Genomic DNA, 19,623 nt, shown 5'->3' with positions numbered 1-19,623 from the left:
TTCACTTTTCACTAGTTTTAGAGTTTTGGAGTCCTGCGATTGAGTCCTGCACCAAACAAACCTTGACAATTCAGTTAATGATCCATCTCAGTACATAAATACCACCATTTTTCTTCTTCCACTGACCAAACTGTCTTCTTCTTGTGGAATAAAGTGAATTATTATTAGAAAATTATAGAAATGTATTTGTATTTAGAATACAAATTAAGCCTATTAGCTTGACACATTAGTATTACCTTACACAGACACCTTGAGGGAACTGTTGTTGTGTTTTGGCGCTATATAAATAACACCTGATACACAACCATGGATAACCTTTTCTTTTGTACATATACACTGATGCCCCTTTCTCCTGGCACTTAGGGTGATTCTTGCCACATGCTTTTATCAGTACCTCACAAAATGACATCCATAGTAGAAAAAAAGGGCACCTTTTTACAGTACACCATCTGATGGTCAAAAAGGAAAAACATTCTCTGTTGACTCTTAGCCTGAGGCAGGGATAGCTTGGTCAGCTCTCCTGAAAAGATGAGCTCAGAGCTTCTGCTGAGGACATCTTCACCCTGTAAGGTTTAAAGCACACATGCAGCTATTAGGTGCTTCTCAGACATGCTGCAGTTAATAGTAAGTGTTGGAGAAATGTTAGAAAAAAGATGCTTCATTACAAACCTCAAAATCCTCAATGGAGCTCTGCCACTGAGCGATCTTGTCGATGTTCTCAAGGCGCCGTTTTCTCTCATTTATAAGCCTGGCAACATTCTTCATGGCATTCAAAGCTGCCTCCACATCTTTGTAGTCCCTAAAGTTTAGAGAGTGACATGCATTTGGATTATAAAGTAAGTATTTGTGGTGATTCCATAACACACTCTTTATATTTTCTGTGAAGCACAACTGATGCATCCGCCATGCTGCAGAACTCCATTATTAAACAACCATTAAAGCAATCACTGAGTTGTTGAACAGGGCGTCGTGTTACAGTTACAGTATAGTGTGGTTTCGGACAACCTGTCAGAAAATGGGGCTTTCTGTAGAAAAAAACCCCAAACTGCACAAACTAAAATGCCGTGTCTGTTAGTCTTTTCAGACAGAAAAACCAACTAATTTATCAGAGGTCACCTTAGAGTGAAGTAACTGTAAACCTTCTGTGCCTCACTTCACAAAATATATTTAACAAATGCACCATTTTATTTCCGTTCAATTGAATTTAATTTATAAAGTGCCAATTCACAACAAAAGTCACCTCAAGGCCTTTTATACTGTAGGGTGATAAAGACCCTACAATGTTAGAAAGAAAATCCCAACAATCAAATGAGCCCCCATGAGCAAGCATTTTTCAACAGTGGGAAGGAGAAGCTCCCTTTGAGTGGGAAAAATCTCAGGTGGAACCAGGCTGAGGGGAGGGCCAGCCATCTGCCGTGACCAGCTTGGGAGTGAGGGGTTAGAGAAGTGAGCAGAGAGACACAGAGTCATAGTTACTAATGACTGACTGAATCTTTCATGAATGAATCCGCTGTGTATAAAGCCACAGAGAGTGAATGAAGAAGAAATGGTCAGTGAATCACGGGAACCCCCCAGTAGCCTAAACCTATTTCAGCATATCTAAGGGATGATTCAGTGTCACGTGATCCAGCCCTACCTATACGCTTTATAAAAAGGAAAGTTTTAGACCTAATCTAAAAGTACAAATAGTGTCTGTCTCCTAAACCCAGACTGTGAGCTACTGATATCCCATTCCCCCCAACTCTGAATTATGATAGTATGGTATTATGAGGTCTTTAAGATAAGATGATTATTCAACATTTTGTATGTAAGGAGAAGGTTGTTAAATTGGGGGATTTACAGAGAGCCCATGGGGAGAATGTGGGAGAAATATGGTTTATCTTCTTAGTCCCTCCAGCCTTCTGTTTCAGCTGAAGGCTTTTCAGGGAGATAATACTGGATTTTCAGTAGTTAACACTAGAAGCAATAAATGCATGAACTGACTTTTCAGCATTCTGAGACAGAATGTTCTAGTGATATTGCACAAATACATAAAAGTAGTTATGTGTACAGTCAAGGACATGGCCTGATTAAAAAATGACACAGGTTCCTCAAAGCGCTGCTAGAGGCCAAGGTAAGTCCAGTATCTGGTTAGACAAAATGTTTTTAAGATTCCTGCGGCCAAATTAAAAAAACAAATCTCAGTTTAGAAGTAAATTAATCATATTTAAAGTTGGGCTATCACTTACTGATCAGACTTAGAGCAGTCTTGTAGGAATGAGTTCTAAGAGACATGTTTACATGTTAGAGAAAGTCAATATAAGCAGCTATTAAAGCTGTTGTATTTACTGGTACATCCTTGGGAAGGGTGTGAAATTTACTCTAATTGTTAGAAAAATAATAATCATTACTAGTCTTTACTATTAAAGTCTAAAGGAAGACTCCATTCAGCAGAGCTCTGACTCTTTGTCAGCCTGGAAAAAGTGTTAAAAAGAAACCTATCATTGACAAATAGTAAGATGTCCCAGCTCTACAGAAAACTTTTCCTTCAGAGTGTTGGATTGTGTGTGATGAGCACACAGAGGCAGGCGGAGGTTTTAACAGAAGCGAGCCCTTTATTAAACCGATGGAACAGGTACAAAACAAAGGCAAAAGTCCAAGTGTAAATGGGAACTATTGAAAAACTAAACTTGGAACGACAGAAACCAGAACATAACAGGACACTCTGATAAGGGACAAAGGGGAACTGACACCAGATAAACACAGGAGGGTGGTCAGGGGAAGTGGAGACACATGGGAACACAGCTGAAGCAAACAGACGAGATAGGGGAAGCAAAACTGAACATAACATGCACGAAACAAGGGGCTGACAAAATAAAACAGGAAAAACAACACAGAGAGAGTGAGGGACACGGAGAGACTAAGACAACCTCGACACAGAAGGGAACTGAGAATGAACGAGGACTGAGAACTAGAAATATAGACAATAACCCAGGAAGCACGGGGGGAACATCAAAGGCACGAACAAATCCAGATAAATCCAGAATACTTTTCTCAAAACACAATACAATGTTGATTCAAAAGTCCAACAAACAAAACATATGATGAAACAGACCCAGGGATCCTAAACTATAGTATTGCTATGTAAAGCAAAAGACAGATATTCCAGGTCAAATTAAGGTCTTCCAAAGGCACAATATCCTCTCCAGCCTATGAGTTATGTGTTTAAGTTAAGTTAAATGCAGTGTCATTTCAACATATAAATGGATGGACTTACAACAATTATTTGGCTGGGCACTGAACCTGACAAAAAAGTCAGAGACATCAGATAAACACACTGAAGATGATGGATAACAACTAAAACTGTTTTTTGACTTGTCCAGTTAGAGTGGACAAGGATAAATAGAGTTTTAATTCATCTTTAACAGTGATGGATGGATGGACGGATGGACGGATGGATGGATGGATGGATGGATGGATGGATGGACAGATGGATGGACGGATGGATGGACGGACGGATGGATGGATGGATGGTTGTTTGCCGATTTTGGTTTGGATTTTGCTTGTATGGGAGCAGACACAGTCTCTACGGGGATGGAGTTTTGGGGGTTTACTGGAGGGTGTTGCTATAGGTCATCAGAACAGCCTGGCGCTAAACTGCAGAGCCTTGGATTGGTTCTGCTGCGGCCCATTACCTGCATGTCATTCCCACACACTCTTTCTTCCCTTGCTTTACTCGTCACTCATTGCACTGTGCAAAGAATGAACAGTAAAGGCAAAAATCAATCAATCGATTTAGATAAATGCTGATAAAATACAGTGACCAGCTATAATGAAATAATGTATTTGCACATTTTTGGGACATTTAAGGTGATGCACTTGCATTTATATTGTGCTCTTCTAGTCATACTGATGCTGCAGTGCTTTAGACTTTCTTTTGGGCACTCCTCCCTCTAGGGCAGTGGTGGGCAACTCCAGGCCCCGAGGGCCGGTGTCCTGCAGGTTTTAGATCTCACCCTGGGTCAACACACCTGAATCACATGATGAGTTCATCACCAGGCCTCTGGAGAACTTCAAAACATGTTGAGGATTTAGCCATTTCAATCAGCTGTGTTGGATCAAGGACACGTCTAAAACCTGCAGGACACCGGCCCTCGAGGCCTGGAGTTGCCCACCTCTCAGTAGTTTGTTCACCTCCATCTCAGTTCATACATCCTCATCTGTCACACTAATCCTCTGCATGTCTTCCTTCACTACATCAATCTTTCTTCCTCCTGCCTGACAAGTCCATCTTGAAGATTCACTGTCATGGACTCTGGGGTGTTGGCCCGAGTTTGATGTTCTGTATTTGAGATTCTACTGATACGTATGGCTTTTGTATTTCTGGCGGAGGTGTGGTCCCTGGCTCAGCTGCAGGGCAGGGGTGGTGCAGTGAGCTCAAGGGGCAGTGCCGGGGAGGTGGGACAGGTGCGTGGAGTTTAGTTAATGAGCTCTCTCTCTTCCTTCGTGATATAGTGAAGCCGGAGCTGAGAGTGGGGAGGAGTGTCATAGCGCAGCTGAAAGCTGCACGCGTGGGTGCTGAACCGAACGACAAGAAACTGTCAGTAGTGTGCCACGTAAATAAAGAGAAAATAAACACGGTCAGTGTTGTGGTCCTTGTCACAGTATTCTTTTCTTTGTAGCTCTTATTCTTAGTTTTAGATTCTCCTTGTGTTATAGTTAAGTTCTTTAGTTTTGGTTTAGTGACCATTCCTGCTTTCCTTGTATCCTGTTGTCAAGTTTGTTTGTTAGACGTCTGTTGTTCGTACTTCGTGTTTTACTTTGTTAGTCATCTCTTCTGTTTGGTGTTTAATTTTCCTTCCCCCATGATTTGTGATTATTCTGATTTAGTTGAGCTGTGTTTCCCAGGTGTTTCCTCACTGCCCATCACCCTACTGTGTATTTCTCATTCCTGTATTCCCCTTATTCTTTGTCAGTGCCTCAGTTCCTCTCACCCTAGCTTGTTCCTGAATGCTTCTTCTCAGTTTCCTGTGCTGTAGTTGCTAGCTTACTTTTTTAACTTTCACATTTTCCTCATTAGATTTGTGTTATGTTTTATGGACATTTTTTTAGGCTTACAAAACAGGTTGTATTCTGTTTATTGGGCACTTTTGTGTATCTGCCTTGTCTATGGACAATTTAGAATGACCATTAACCTAACATGCATGAAATTGGACTAGAAAGAAACTGGAACACCTGCAGGTAGACATGCAATTCTCCGCACAGAATCCATCTCATACTAATATATTATTCTTGTTTTCCTTTTATGGAAGTTTCCGTGACCCCTTGTCTCTATATGTTCCTCCCTGAGCCTGGTTCAGCCACACGTCTGAATATTTAAGAGGTCTTCCTGTTAAAAGGGAGTTTTTCCTTCTCGCTGTAGGCAATCATTGTTTGAAATTCAGTTTAAGGCAGAGGCTCTTTTTTTCCCTCAATCTGTGTATGTCTGAATATCCCACTAAGATTTAATGCTGCATCACTCTTAAGAATGAAGATGAAACCCAAAGAGTGTGTAAACTTAAAACTTCAGATAACTGCATCTGACCACGTGATGCCCTGGTTAAGTCTTTAGGAAATCTTAAATTCTGAAATATCACCACTTGTGATTCTGTTATTCTGTTATACTCACATGTGCACACGGGCAACTGTTGAAATCGAGAAAAAGTCATCATTAAGCTATTTTAGCGCTTTCATTTGGAGAAAAGCTTTGTTGGTGGCCTGACACAGAAAAGCATGTGACTGTCTGCATGGATTTTTGGATTCGTCTACTGATGAAATGTATGTCATAGAGAGGAGCCAACTGGACCCTCGCTAGCTCGGGAGCACTTAAATTCTGACAGTTTGTCAAAGAGCTTACAGTCACCTGTGCTGAGGGTTGGTATATTTGAGCAGTTCTGCCAGCTGCAGCGGGTACTTGCAGATCTTCTGAACTGGAGTCAGCAAAAAACCATCCAAAGATATGTCAATCATCTTCTGAAGCAGTCGGCAAGCCTCAAAGAAGAATACATACTTGTTGACCTTCATCAACTTGGAGAGTTGGATGCAGGCATTGGGGTGGTTGTTGCAATACTCTGAATAGATCTGGAAATCTGTTTGCTGAACACAGACAACAACAAGTCGGGCTAGAGGTGAGAGAATGGTGTGGGAAGAGTGTTTAATATGTGACTGAAAACACCTCTCAGACCTGTCATGAAACATCATAAAGCATTTTCAATTAATCAGGCAAAAAAATGTAGGTGTAATATAAGCACTATGAAATGGACAACTCAGAAGGACTGAAAGCAGAAGTGTGTGTGTGGGTTAACTGGTTTTCTAAAGGTTTTAAGAAAACCAGTTGAAGATTTTTTGTTGTTTTTTGATTCAGCTTACATGTTCAAGGAAGCAGCAACCAATCTCACTCAGATGTGGCTGCTCCTTGTTGAACTTCTGCTCGAGACCTTTGAGGAACTTCCTTTGGAATCGGTAGATCTCTTCGATATTCCCAAAGATGGTACGAAGCTGCTCTTCAGTGAACATGTCTGTCCTTTTGCGGCACTGTTTGATGTAACCCTGAGGGGCAGAGACAGGAGGAAAACCTGCTGATTTTAGATGTCAAACATACACAGAGCACAGTGTGTTCACAGACTAACTGTTCTCTCTCATTTTTCCACTTGGTTTGAATTTGGTCATTTGTACATTTCAGACTATCTCAGAGTTCAGGCCCAGATTTCCTGATGCTGGAGGACAGATTTCCAAAGTTCTTTTTCCTACATGCAGGTCAGGTTTGGGGGCCAAATAAAGGGACTTAGAATCACTGACAGGATCTTGCTGGGGGGCCTTGGGCGCTGGTGGAGAACGTCCAATGTGCTTTTTTGCTCAGCATGCTGCTGTCCAATGCAGCTTGGTCTTTGCTGTTGGTTGCAGCCACTTGGGGCCTCTGGGCTTATGTTGGTTCTCATTATGCGCATGCTCACCCCCCCCCCCCCCCCCCCCCCCAATCAAAATGGGCCACAGTGTTATCATTTCAGTAGTAATAAGAATGAAGTTTATGAAGTTTAGGAGTATACTTGCCAACATTTAGATGTAAATTGTCCTTTGTGTAAGTGCAGATGGGTGTGAGAACTGGAAAAGTGGTTTTTAAAACTTGTTATGAAAGTGTATATGCAAAACTACTGCTATGTGAAATTAAACTGGTGAGATAAAGTATAACCGTTGGTGAATGTTTTGCTAATCAAAAACTGAACCCTTCTAAAAGAAGAACGTAGTGTAACTCAGTGCATACCAGTGATGTTGCAAGTGAGACAACTGTTGCTGTGATTTGGCGCAATATAAATACAACTGAATTGAAACTGAGCTGATGCTGGCATCATCACATTTTGAAAATTTCTTCAATACAATTTAATATTGTCCTGGAGATCTAATAAGGTCAAACTTTCCTAAAATGTCTTTTTGTATTTAAAAATTAATTCTGTTACTTTTGCTTTTATTGGCAAGATTTAGGCAATGAAACTGGTATATGGCAATTATAAATAATGAAAACCTGAAATTCCATTTTAAGCAATAAATTGCCCCCAAAAAAATTATAACGTAAGTTAATTTAACAATCCATTTTCAAAAAAAAGAATTAAATATCTATATAAATATATATATATATATATATATATATATATATATATATATATATATACATATACAGTGGGGCAAAAAAGTATTTAGTCAGCCACCGATTGTGCAAGTTCCCCCACTTAAAATGATGACAGAGGTCAGTAATTTGCACCAGAGGTACACTTCAACTGTGAGAGACGGAATGTGAAAAAAAAATCCATGAATTCACATGGTAGGATTTGTAAAGAATTTATTGGTAAATTAGGGTGGAAAATAAGTATTTGGTCACCTCAAACAAGGAAAATCTCTGGCTCTCACAGACCTGTAACGTCTTCTGTAAGAAGCTTTTCTGTCCCCCACTCGTTACCTGTATGAATGGCACCTGTTTAAACTCATCATCTGTATAAAAGACACCTGTCCACAGCCTCAAACAGTCAGACTCCAAACTCCGCCATGGCCAAGACCAAAGAGCTTTGGAAGGACACCAGGAAAAGTATTGTAGACCTGCACCAGACTGGGAAGAGTGAATCTACAATAGGCAAGCAGCTTGGTGTGAAAAAATCAACTGTGGGAGCAATCATCAGAAAATGGAAGACATACAAGACCACTGATAATCTCCCTCGATCTGGGGCTCCACGCAAGATCTCATCCCGTGGGGTCAAAATGATCATGAGAACGGTGAGCAAAGATCCCAGAACCACACGGGGGGACCTGGTGAATGTCCTGCAGAGAGCTGGGACCAAAGTAACAAAGGTCACCATCAGTAACACACTACAACGGCAGGGAATCAAATCCCGCAGTGCCAGACGTGTTCCGCTGCTGAAGCCAGTGCATGTCCAGGCCCGTCTGAAGTTTGCCAGAGAGCACATGGATGATACAGCAGAGGATTGGGAGAATGTCATGTGGTCAAATGAAACCAAAGTAGAACTTTTTGGTATAAACTCAACTCGTCGTGTTTGGAGGAAGAAGAATACGGAGTTGCATCCCAAGAACACCATACCTACTGTGAAGCATGGGGGTGGAAACATCATGTTATGGGGCTGTTTTTCTGCCAAGGGGACAGGACGACTGATCCGTGTTAAGGACAGAATGAATGGGGCCATGTATCGTGAGATTTTGAGCCAAAACCTCCTTCCATCAGTGAGAACTTTGAAGATGAAACGAGGCTGGGTCTTCCAACATGACAATGATCCAAAACACACCGCCCGGGCAACAAAGGAGTGGCTCCGTAAGAAGCATTTGAAAGTCCTGGAGTGGCCTAGCCAGTCTCCAGACCTCAACCCCATAGAAAATCTGTGGCGGGAGTTGAAAGTCCGTGTTGCTCGGCGACAGCCCCAAAACATCACTGCTCTCGAGAAGATCTGCATGGAGGAATGGGGCAAAATACCAGCTACTGTGTGTGCAAACCTGGTAAAGACCTATAGTAAACGTTTGACCTCTGTTATTGCCAACAAAGGTTATGTTACAAAGTATTGAGTTGTATTTTTGTTATTGACCAAATACTTATTTTCCACCCTGATTTACCAATAAATTCTTTACAAATCCTACCATGTGGATTCATGGATTTTTTTTTTCACATTCTGTCTCTCACAGTTGAAGTGTACCTCTGGTGCAAATTACTGACCTCTGTCATCATTTTAATAGAATAGAATAGAATTCAACTTTATTGTCATTGCACATGCACAGGTACAGGGCAACGAAATGCAGTTTGCATCCATCCAGAAGTGCTTAGTGATATAGATATATTACAATATATATTAGCAATAATATAGATATGTGAGTATATTACAGAAATGGGTCTATTATGGTATGTTATAATGTATACGGTATGAAGTATGTTGTGAATATTCTATAACTATAAGTATGTACAGGCTGTAGTGAGTACAAGCTATGTACAGGATATGAACAGGATATAAATATGAAAAACTATACAGAATATGAAATAAATAACTTTACAGGAATCTGAGATATACAGCTATACAGAAATGGGAACTATGCAAGTTGTAAACAGTTGTAGGGTTAAAAATTATCGTATGTACAGAATGATTGTTTACACAGGGCTATACAGTAGTGCAGTTAAGGTAAGTGAGGGTGTGGATAATTTCTACAGAGGCTATATTTTAAGTGGGGGAACTTGCACAATCGGTGGCTGACTAAATACTTTTTTGCCCCACTGTATATATATATATTAGGGGTGCAACGATATTTGTATCGATATTGAACCGTTCGATACAGTGCTTTCGGTTCGGTACGCATATGTATCGAACAATACAACATTTGTAATTTATTTTATCAGCTTTCCTTCTGACGATGCTGTCTGTGTTGAGCGCTCAGTGAATCTGCGTTCGACTACTCCGCCTAGGCTGCACTGTCGAGCGCAAATCCACTGAGCACTCAACACAGACAGCATAGTCAGAAGGAAGAGCACAGGGCAAGCTAGCGAGACAGAAGCTAAGCTCTGCTTGCAACATGGCAAATTGAACCTCCCTCACCCTCATTCAGATCTGGCGTTTGGAACTATTTTGGTTTTCATGTGACGTATGACCCTGAAGGTAAGCGAGTCATGGACTAAAGTAAAACAGTATGTTGGATGTGCCACGCAATGCTCAATTACATGGGTGGGAGCTAGTGTGTTAGCGCAGTTAGCTCGTTAACATGTTGGCCGTCTAGCCCCATGCACGGGGCGATCGGCGGTAGCTCGTTAACGGAGATTTGCCGTGTTGTGGCGTTAAGGTCATTTCAACGAGATTAACCTGAAAGCACTAGTGGGAACACAACGAATATGACTGCAAATTTACACCGACATCATCCTAGTGCAAAGACAAAAACAACAAGCATGCTACTAACTTTAGCCGAGTCCTTTAGACAGCCGTTAGCACAGGATTCTCCTTATGGGGACCTGATATGTTTAATATGCTGCTGAGAATATAGCCCAGAAGAAGCGTATAGTATAGCTTTTATTTTGGAAAGAGCCATTTCTCTGTAAACGTGGTGATTAAATTTCCTCTGCAGCAGCATTTTAACGTGAGCAAAAGGAGCCGTGAACGTACGAGGAGAAACGTGATGAAAATTAAATTCTCGCTAGCCCTGTATTCCTCAATCAGATACAGGGCTCGCAATATCGCTAGCCCGATGTCCCAGGGCTAGCGATTTTTCCCGTCGGGCTACCAAAATCTATCTCTGCCCTGCCCGTCGGGCTATTGTAGGAAGGAAAAATATATGTCAATGCTTTTTCATTCTTTCAGAAATGTAGCTGGGTAATTATGTCATTGGCATCGGTGAGCCACTGTCAATATGTGACATATTGAAATCGCGTTTGAATTTGCGCTTGTTTTTTTGCTTTCACTTTGCAATCTCGCGAACTGTGTATAGAGAGCGACAGCACTGATCGGTGAGTGATGATAATTTGTGCACCAATTCCTCTGACATCGTCTTATTAATCGTTAGCTTACTATGCAAACATGACAAGTGAAATCTCCCGCAGCAAGCTTAAACATGTGAGAGGTTGATCGCGCAGAGAATCGCTGAGCTTATGTGAGTACGTGTGTAAAAGCAGCAGGATATATATTTGACTACGATGACCTGGATGACTGAGAACCTTCACAGACAGATATATATATTTTAGTTCTGCTGAGCCAAATAAGACAGGTCAGGGTGAAGAAGTGACAGCCAAAGAAAAGCTTACCACAAAACGGAGAAGTTATGACAAATCAGACTATAAGGCAAAAAGAAAGTGCAGCTTTATGGTTTCATGGACAAAAGAATTTCTGGGGCTGCAATATGATGAGCTAAATAACCAGGGCTGCACATAAGTGGTCCGCAGGTGCGCATTCGCTGTCAAAATAAAAAAACACGCACAAGGGTTAGGGTTAAATTTAAAAACTGTACTTTTGAGTTAAAATATATATTTATAATTTTAATAAATGACAAATTAAAAAGGCATGAACATTTTTTTTGTATCGAAAAAATATCGAACCGTGAAACCAAAGTATCGAACCGAACCGTGAATTTTGTGTATCGTTGCACCCCTAATATATATATATATATATATATACATAGATAGATAGATTTGTCGTTAAAGGAAAGAGCCAGAAAACTCATAAATGTATACAAAGCCAAAGTAAATAGTGCCCAGGGAGTGAGTGCTTTGGTGGAATTTTGCATTCTTGGAGTATTAACCTTCTCTTCCACAGGGTGTCTTTGGTCCTGTCTCCCTCTCCTCAAACCAAACTGGCCGCCCCCTCCATGAGGGAGGTTTCTTCCTTTTAAAAGGGAGTTTTACCTTCCCACTGTTGCCAAGTGCTTGATCTTTGGGGCTCCTGTATTATTGTAGGGTCTCTGTTGCACATTGTAAAGGGTCTTGAGGCGAATCTAGTTTGATGTATAAATAAAACTGAACTGAACTGAATTCTTACATTAAAGTTCTGACCTGGAAGATGACATGTCTGTTGAAAATGTGACTCTGGCTTGTTGTACACTTTAATAAAGAAGCATTGTTTGTCTTTTTTTTTTATTACAAAATATTGCACGTTTTAAAGTCTTGCTCTTAAAAAAAATAGGCAACAACAAAAGCTAAGAGAGGGTTGTAATTCATTCAGCAAGTCCCTGTGCTGGTCTGTACTCTGCCCACAGTCCAAAGACATGATTTACTCATAAATATCTACATTTCATAGATATTAATGTGAATGTAAATGACAGTTTGTCCTTATTTGTCAGCCCTGTGATCAATCCTCAGGCCTCTTATGCATTAACAGTTGGGCTAAGCTCAGTGACACTCAGGTGCTGGAGCTTGTACAAGCGGTAAAGAAAATGAATCGAAGGATGTAACCTGTGTATACATTATCATGCACCCTTGACTTGAATCAGGCTGCAGGTTAAATACTGTGGGGAGTGTATGTTGACACTCAGAACAGGTGTAATACAGTCATTCACAATAAAGTTCGAGCTGGTCAAGCAAATAATGGGATGAGAAAAATGGCAAAATGAGATGGTCAATGAAACTACGGGAGAATTTAGACATTTAGAGGGTTGGCAGATATATTGGAGACATACAAGAGAGTTAAGCAGACAAAGTTCCTCATCTAGAAATCGATTTCTAGATGAAGCTCGAACAGATATGTCCCAAGTAAAACACCAATCAATTTCAATGCAAACCTCACAGATGTCTTTCAGGTGCTTGATGTAGTCTCTCTCTGTGCTCATAATCTCATTGATGACATTTGTTCTCATCTGCTCTTTGCAGGGTAAACCAGGTCCCAGCAACAGGCCCAGACTTGCCCGGTCCTCTTCTCCAGCCTGAGCCTCCTCTAGGTGGGCCAGATACTCGTCCATGGGTTCGTCCTGGTTCACACGCAACTGGAGAATGCAGGCAGTGTTAAAAGTATGCAATGACTCTAAGTGGCTCAAATAATAACCCTGTCTTTCAATGTCATCTTTTTCTTCACAGATGCCAAAGTTTAGTAGCAGTTTGATGTCTTTTGATATATATCCCGTATATCCTTACCTGGATGATTGAAAATGCACCAGAGTACAGTCAGAACAGAGTTTCTCACCCGTACAAAGCTGGCAGGGAACCAGCCCTCACTGTCCATGATGCGACCCCACCACCACTCCTTGTTAGTTGCATCCACTACTTCAATGACATCACCGGCCTTGAAACCTAACTCCTGGTCATCCATGGTAACATGGTCCCAGAGCCCCTCTGCATACACCACACTGCCATCACTGATGAGCTGCAGAGAAACAACAACAGGAGGGACTGTGGTCACATACAATCAACTTCTGGTTGGGACTGCAGTAGAGTCATGGTATACAGGATTAATGTAAGAACTCTTTCAGCCTTCTAGCCAGGTACAGGTGTGGTCTGAAGCTTGCATACACGCTTCATGGGCATGAATGTTGTGGTCATTTTGGGCATTGATTTCTTTTAACTGTTCCTTTTCTTAGGGTGAAATGAGTGTACACATCTTTACTATATCCTGGGTCTGTTTACTCAGTGAGTTTAAGCTTTTTGGATTGTAGTTTTTCTTTTCTTTAAATCTCTTATTCTTGGTTTTCCTAGGGTTTGTATTTTTCCATGTACTTTTTCAGTTTCCTGTTTCTGGAATCGGATCTACTTTAGGCACTCATGTAATTAACACTCATCTTTACAGACACCTCCATGCATTTGAGTCCGCACGCTTCCACCACACTCTGCACAGCAGAATTTCAAGTTTTAATATATTTTTGATTTTTTTCTAATTCACACGGGGTCAAAAGTCTACATACAGCCCTACTAATATCTGGTAAAATATCTCTTAGTAAGGTGCACCTCAACCAGATGCTTTAGATATGCCTGAATGTTGTTGATGGCTAAGTCTGGCTGTATATTTGTCCACTCTTCTTAGCATAAGTGCTAGAGTTCACTTAAATTAATTGGTTTCCTGGTATGGCCCTGGCTTTAAGCACAGTCTACAAACTTTTGAAAAGGATTAAAGTCAAGGCTTTGGAACGGCCAGAATTAATGGGCCATTTCTAAACAGCTGCAGATTCCAGGATTCAATTTCAGCTCAATTTTATTTATATAGCACCAAATACCATAACAGGATCAACAGCTCAAACTGTATGTAAGTACAAGTTAAACGGATAGAACAATTTGGTAGTATGTTCAGGAACAACCCAGGAGCCACCAAGATTAAAGCCTGCCGTTAACGGCTGTGTGTGCTATCATTTTGTGTTTTGACAGCGTCCACAGAATAAAAAATCACTGAGAAGCTAAAATCAAATTAAACTTAGAAGGAGATACATTATGGAAGAAGAAGAAACAGAGGAAGCGCTTTTCTACTCTCCTGGAGTACTCTATCCAACACGCCGCATTCACCCCATACACACAAGCGCTATTATCTATACAGTGAGTGCTTTCTAACTATCATTCATACGCATTCATACTCCAATGGATGCATCGGAGAGCAAGTCGGGGTTAGTATCTTGCCCAAGGATATTTGGCATGCAAACTGGGGGAGCCAGGGATCAAACCACCAACCTTCCGGTCAGCAGCTGATCTGCTCTACCTCCTGAGTTACAGCCACCCCTCCCAGATGGGAGCAGTGTTACTGAGGAAAACTCTGAGGTGATCATCACGGTGCCTTGTATGCTCCACCAGGTTCACTGCGCCATCATGGCTTCAGGCTTACAAAGACCATGCATAATTTTGCTCAGCCTCACATTTCTGCAGACACAACATAAATCCTGATGTATCAGCTGAGCATCCCTCCTCTCTGCTCACTTGTCTTTTGATTTAGATTTTAATGACACAGCAGGACCTCATCTGAATGTTAATAAAATATACAAATTATAATAGATAAAAATACATCTCTTAATGAGGTTTGTGCTGATGGAAAATGATGACAGAAGCTGACTGACAATAGCCAGTCAATGGGATTTTAAGTCGTTTCAACACTGGCTCATTAAACATCAGAATTGTAATAAACCGATTCTGCTTGTGACCTAACACATCTGCTAACACAGATGTATGTGTGTGTGCATAGACACATACACACACAGACACACAAAATCGTACCCACACTTCTGCTCTGACAGTAATGTGCCTGTATGGAGCAGTTACAAAGTTCCATTGCCACTGGAAAACATCAAACCAGGGGTGTCAAACATAAGGCCCGGGGCACAGAATTGAGCAAATACCCAAATCGGGCACATTGGATGACACTGGAAAATGCAAAGGAGGACATGAATTTTGAGCTTTTAATCAAATTTTCACAAGCATTACAGCTTAACTTACAGATAATTGGGTGATATGGTACTACAAGGTCATTAAGATAAGATGGGGCCTGATTATTTAAGACCTTGTATGTGAGGAGCAGGATTTTGAATTCTGGATTTAACAGGAAGCCAAAACAGGAGAAATCTGCTCTGTCTTTCTAGTCCCTGTCAGGACTCTTGCTGCAGCATTTTGGATTAGCTGAAGGCTTTTCAGGGAGTTTTTAGGACTTCCTGATAATAATGAATTACAGTCGTCCAGCCTGGAAGTAATAAATGCATGAACTAGTTTTTCAGCATCACTCTGAGACAGGATATTTCTAATTTTAGAGATGTTGCGCAAATGGAAGAAAGCAGTCTTACATATTTGTTTAATATGTGCATTGAAGGACATGTCCTGGTCAAAAATGACTCCAAGGTTCCTCACAGTGTTACTGGAGGCCAAGGTAATGCCATCCAGAGTAAGGATCTGGTTAGATACCATATTTCTAAGCTTTTCAGGGCCGAGTACAATAACCTCAGTTTGATCTGAATTAAGAAGCAGAAAGTTAGCGGCCATCCAGGTCTTTATGTCTTTAAGACATTCCTGCAGTTTAACTCATTGGTGTGTGTTATCTGGCTTCATGGACAGATAGAGCTGGGTGTCATCAGCATAGCAGTGTAAATGTATGCTATGTCTTCTAATGATGCTGCCTAAGGGAAGCATGTATAATGTAAACAGAATTGGTCCTAGCACTGAACCCTGTGGAACTCCATAATTAACCTCAGTGTGTGAAGAGGACTCTCCAGAGTGTGATTAAAGTGGTGGGTGGGTTCTTTTACATTTTGAGAGAGATTAATAACTAATAGCAGGTTAAATGCTGTGTTGAGGCTGTCATTTTTATCATCCCCACTTGGGGTACGCTCCCATAGGGCTTAAAATCTGGGACTCTCCACCAGCTGCTCTTAAAACCAAAGAAGCTTCTCTGATGAGGGGTGAAACGTCTTCAAGAAACTTTAGACACTTTTCTTTCCAAGCTCCTTAGACTACGATGACCTGAATGACTGAGAACCTTCACAGATACATCCACATGGTTGTTAAAATCACCCACAATAATTGAATGAAGAAGAACCGCTCAGTGCATCATGGACCTAGACTTATTGTAGCATAACTAAAGGAGGAGTCAGGGTCATCTGATAGAGCCCTAAGTATACGCTTTATAAAAATGGAAAGTTTTAAGTCTGAAAGTAGAGAGGGTGGAGGAAGCTTGTGTTTGGGCAAACTTGTGATTGGGCTGTGTGTTTTTGCCCTGGGTTTCTAGATCTAGGGACTGTCCAATGTTAAAATTTTAGGGAACACGAAAGTTATGGTGGAGAGTGGGTAGGCAGTTGCAGCTGCAGCTCACAATTACTGTCTCTGAAAAAGAATCTGAAGATGAGCTAGAGATTGTGGACAGGATGACAAGAAATCAGCTGACATCTGGAAAGCTGGAATGAAGAGGTGACAGAATACTACTGAATGAAGCATAGACTAAACTCACTAACAGGAAAACCACTTTATCACTGAGTGGGTGAAATGAATAAATACCACCCGCTCAATGAGGGGATGCGGATTAGGTATGAGGGGAAGAATTTAACTCCACAACTCCACTCCTTAGAAGGAAACAACAGCTCCAACACATAACAAAAAAGAACCTAAAAATACCCTGGCCATGATAGTACCCCCCCCCCCCCCCCCCCCCCACCCCACCCCACCCCACCCCAACGGTTGCCACCAGGCGGCTACCTGGCTTACCTGGATGAGCCCTATGAAGGTCTATAAAAGGATCCATAATGAAAGACTGGGGAATCCAGAATCTTTCCTCCAGGCTATAGCCCTCTCAGTTCACCAGAAACTGAAGACACCCACCCCGCTGCCAGACATCCAGAATGTTGTGAATGGATAAGAATTGGACAATTGTCCACCAACTGGGTGAGGTGAGGAGACTTGGTATGAGTCACAGTACGCTGGAAGAAATGGTCTTAATCTGGGAGACATTGAACGAGGGATGTATCATAGCTGCTGGAAGCTTTAAGCGGATTGCAGACAGGTTGATAATGTGCACAATTTCAAATGGGTCGATAAATCGACTGCATAGGACAGAGCCGGGGTCCTATGCTGATCAGCCAAGCAGAGGTTTTGTTCGGCAGACCTCCACAGTGCAGTTTGACGCCAAAATGCGACTGCAGTGGCGCATGTGGTGATGAATTGATGGGACTGCGAGAAGAAGAAGAAGAAAAGGCGGCTGATAACCTAAAGATGCCGCAAACGGTGATAGCCCATGGCAGAGGAGGTGAACATGTTGGGCACATACTCAACTCAACTAAGTAGCTAACAGTTGATGGAACAAAGGTGCAATTGGTCAGACCCATGCCAGAATTATGCCATCTAAGCTAAACTCACTTTACCTGGTCCATTATTTATCAAATCAACATTCCCACTATAACACAAGATGGAGGCAGAATTGTTGTGGGTGCTGATGTTCATTGCTCGGGTGCAACCTGGCATGAGAGGCAGTCAGGTTTAACATTTCAGGCCCTGGGGCAATATTTCTGTTTTTTTGAAGAGATGATACATTTTTGGTGATCTGTCCAAATGAGGGAGGCTGTTCTGTCCCCTCCAACCAATGCTACCATTCCTCTAATGCAACTGGGAAAAGTCAGTGGGAGAGAAATGTGCAATGGTCGATTCAAACAGCCAAATCAGCTAGCTCATCTAAAGACCTAGTCTTTCCTCATTGGCAAGTTTGTCCTTTAGACGCCTTATCACTTTACCCCAAATCTTAAATACCGCCCACTCAACAAGGGGTTAATGATCAGAAGCCAAAGAATCCACAACACCTCAAGGCAGACCCCCTGGAAACAACAGCTCCACCACACAACTAAAAACAGACAGAAAAATACCCTGGCCATGACTTTATCTTTACATTTAAGAGTTATATACCAGAGAGTCTAGTAGTTCTGATTTGTGGCTTTCTTTTTTAGAGTAGCCACAGGATCAAGAGCTGTACGCAGTGAAGATGTAAAACTACTAACAGGATAATCGGATTCTGTGGGAGTAGAGTTAAGGTAGCTGCTCTCCCGTGTTGGAACATTGGAGAAGATAAGGTTGAGGAATGATATCCTTAAACTTCGTTACAGCACTTTCAAAAGTGTGATGAGGTGTATTCCCCAGTACTCTGCAAATCATTGCTGTACATTTAAACGATCAGAAATGATCAGACAAAAGAGTGATTACATTTCAATGTTCAGTTTCTATGTCATTTGTCAGAAAAAAGATCTAGAGTTGATTAAAGTGGTGGGTGTGTTGTTTTACATTTTGAGATGAGCCAGTTGACTCTAATAATGGTTTACTCTATTATTAGAGTCAACTGGCTCATGGTGTGTTGAGTCTGTCATTTTCAATATGGATGTTCAACTCACCCACAATAATTATTTTATTTGAGCTGAGTAATTAATGAGTCGAGCACTAAACTCTGAGTAAGGACAGGCTGACGATAAATAACAACAAATAAAACCATTTTTCAGTTTTCCAGTTAGGAAAGGCTAAGCACCAAGCTTTCAAATCCTTTAAAACTCTGTGTGGGTCTTTGGTTGATTAATAAGCTGGAGTGGAAGATTGCTGCCACTCTCCCTCCTCAGCCTGTGCTTCAAGGATTGACACAGAGTAAGATTCGGGGGTGCTGATTCATTTAAACTAACATAATCATCCTGCTGTGCAGAGTAAATCAATGTGTTCATCAATAAATGATTTATGTACTAATCCGGTTGTTCAGTCTGACGTCACTAGCCGTGTCTGGACCTAAACTCTGCTGCAGGTCCATATATCAAATGATCACTATGGCATTACTGAGAGTTGAAAAACTGTCTAAAGTCTTTTATCTTTAATAAAATGATCAGCGTTCTGCTCTACCAGGTGTAACAATTGAGTTTAACATCCAGGCATCCATGAAAACGGAATTTATGACATTTAACGGAGTTAGAAGTTAGCAGGGAGTTAGCTCGCTAGCTTCTATCTAAATACAATATAGCATGTCCTGACTGCGGGGTTTTGGAAACAAATTAAAACGTACAGCTCTGCTATCACTTCCAGCATAAATGAAGACAGAAAACTAAACAGCAGTGACGTTTGTAGGGTTACTGAAGTTGGGCTAGCTGGTATATAATGATTTGCTACGTGACCGCTAGCGACACAGCTATGTTAGCATAATATAAACAAGCTAACTTTTTTTCCACTGATAAAAGTTA

At 41.3% G+C, this 19,623-nt stretch overlaps 1 protein-coding gene across 3 annotated transcripts in view; it reads right to left on the bottom strand.

Moving 5' to 3' along the window:
• Positions 1-19,623, bottom strand: part of arhgef4 (Rho guanine nucleotide exchange factor (GEF) 4) — a 110,021-nt gene that overhangs the window by 10,930 nt on the left and 79,468 nt on the right. For all 3 annotated transcript variants that reach the window (XM_004572071.6, XM_004572072.5, XM_012924969.3), the window contains 6 exons: positions 13,155-13,334; positions 12,757-12,957; positions 6,388-6,567; positions 5,882-6,114; positions 670-799; positions 432-563 (listed from right to left, as the gene is read on the bottom strand). In XM_004572071.6, the coding sequence (XP_004572128.1) occupies positions 432-563; positions 670-799; positions 5,882-6,114; positions 6,388-6,567; positions 12,757-12,957; positions 13,155-13,334 (1,056 nt within the window). The remainder of the gene's footprint in view (positions 1-431; positions 564-669; positions 800-5,881; positions 6,115-6,387; positions 6,568-12,756; positions 12,958-13,154; positions 13,335-19,623) is intronic.

This window comes from Maylandia zebra, linkage group LG9 (assembly GCF_041146795.1).
Source record: "Maylandia zebra isolate NMK-2024a linkage group LG9, Mzebra_GT3a, whole genome shotgun sequence".
Classification (NCBI taxonomy): domain Eukaryota; kingdom Metazoa; phylum Chordata; class Actinopteri; order Cichliformes; family Cichlidae; genus Maylandia; species Maylandia zebra.
Note: the sequence above shows the minus strand (reverse complement) of the source record. Positions and strands in the feature narration are given on the sequence as shown.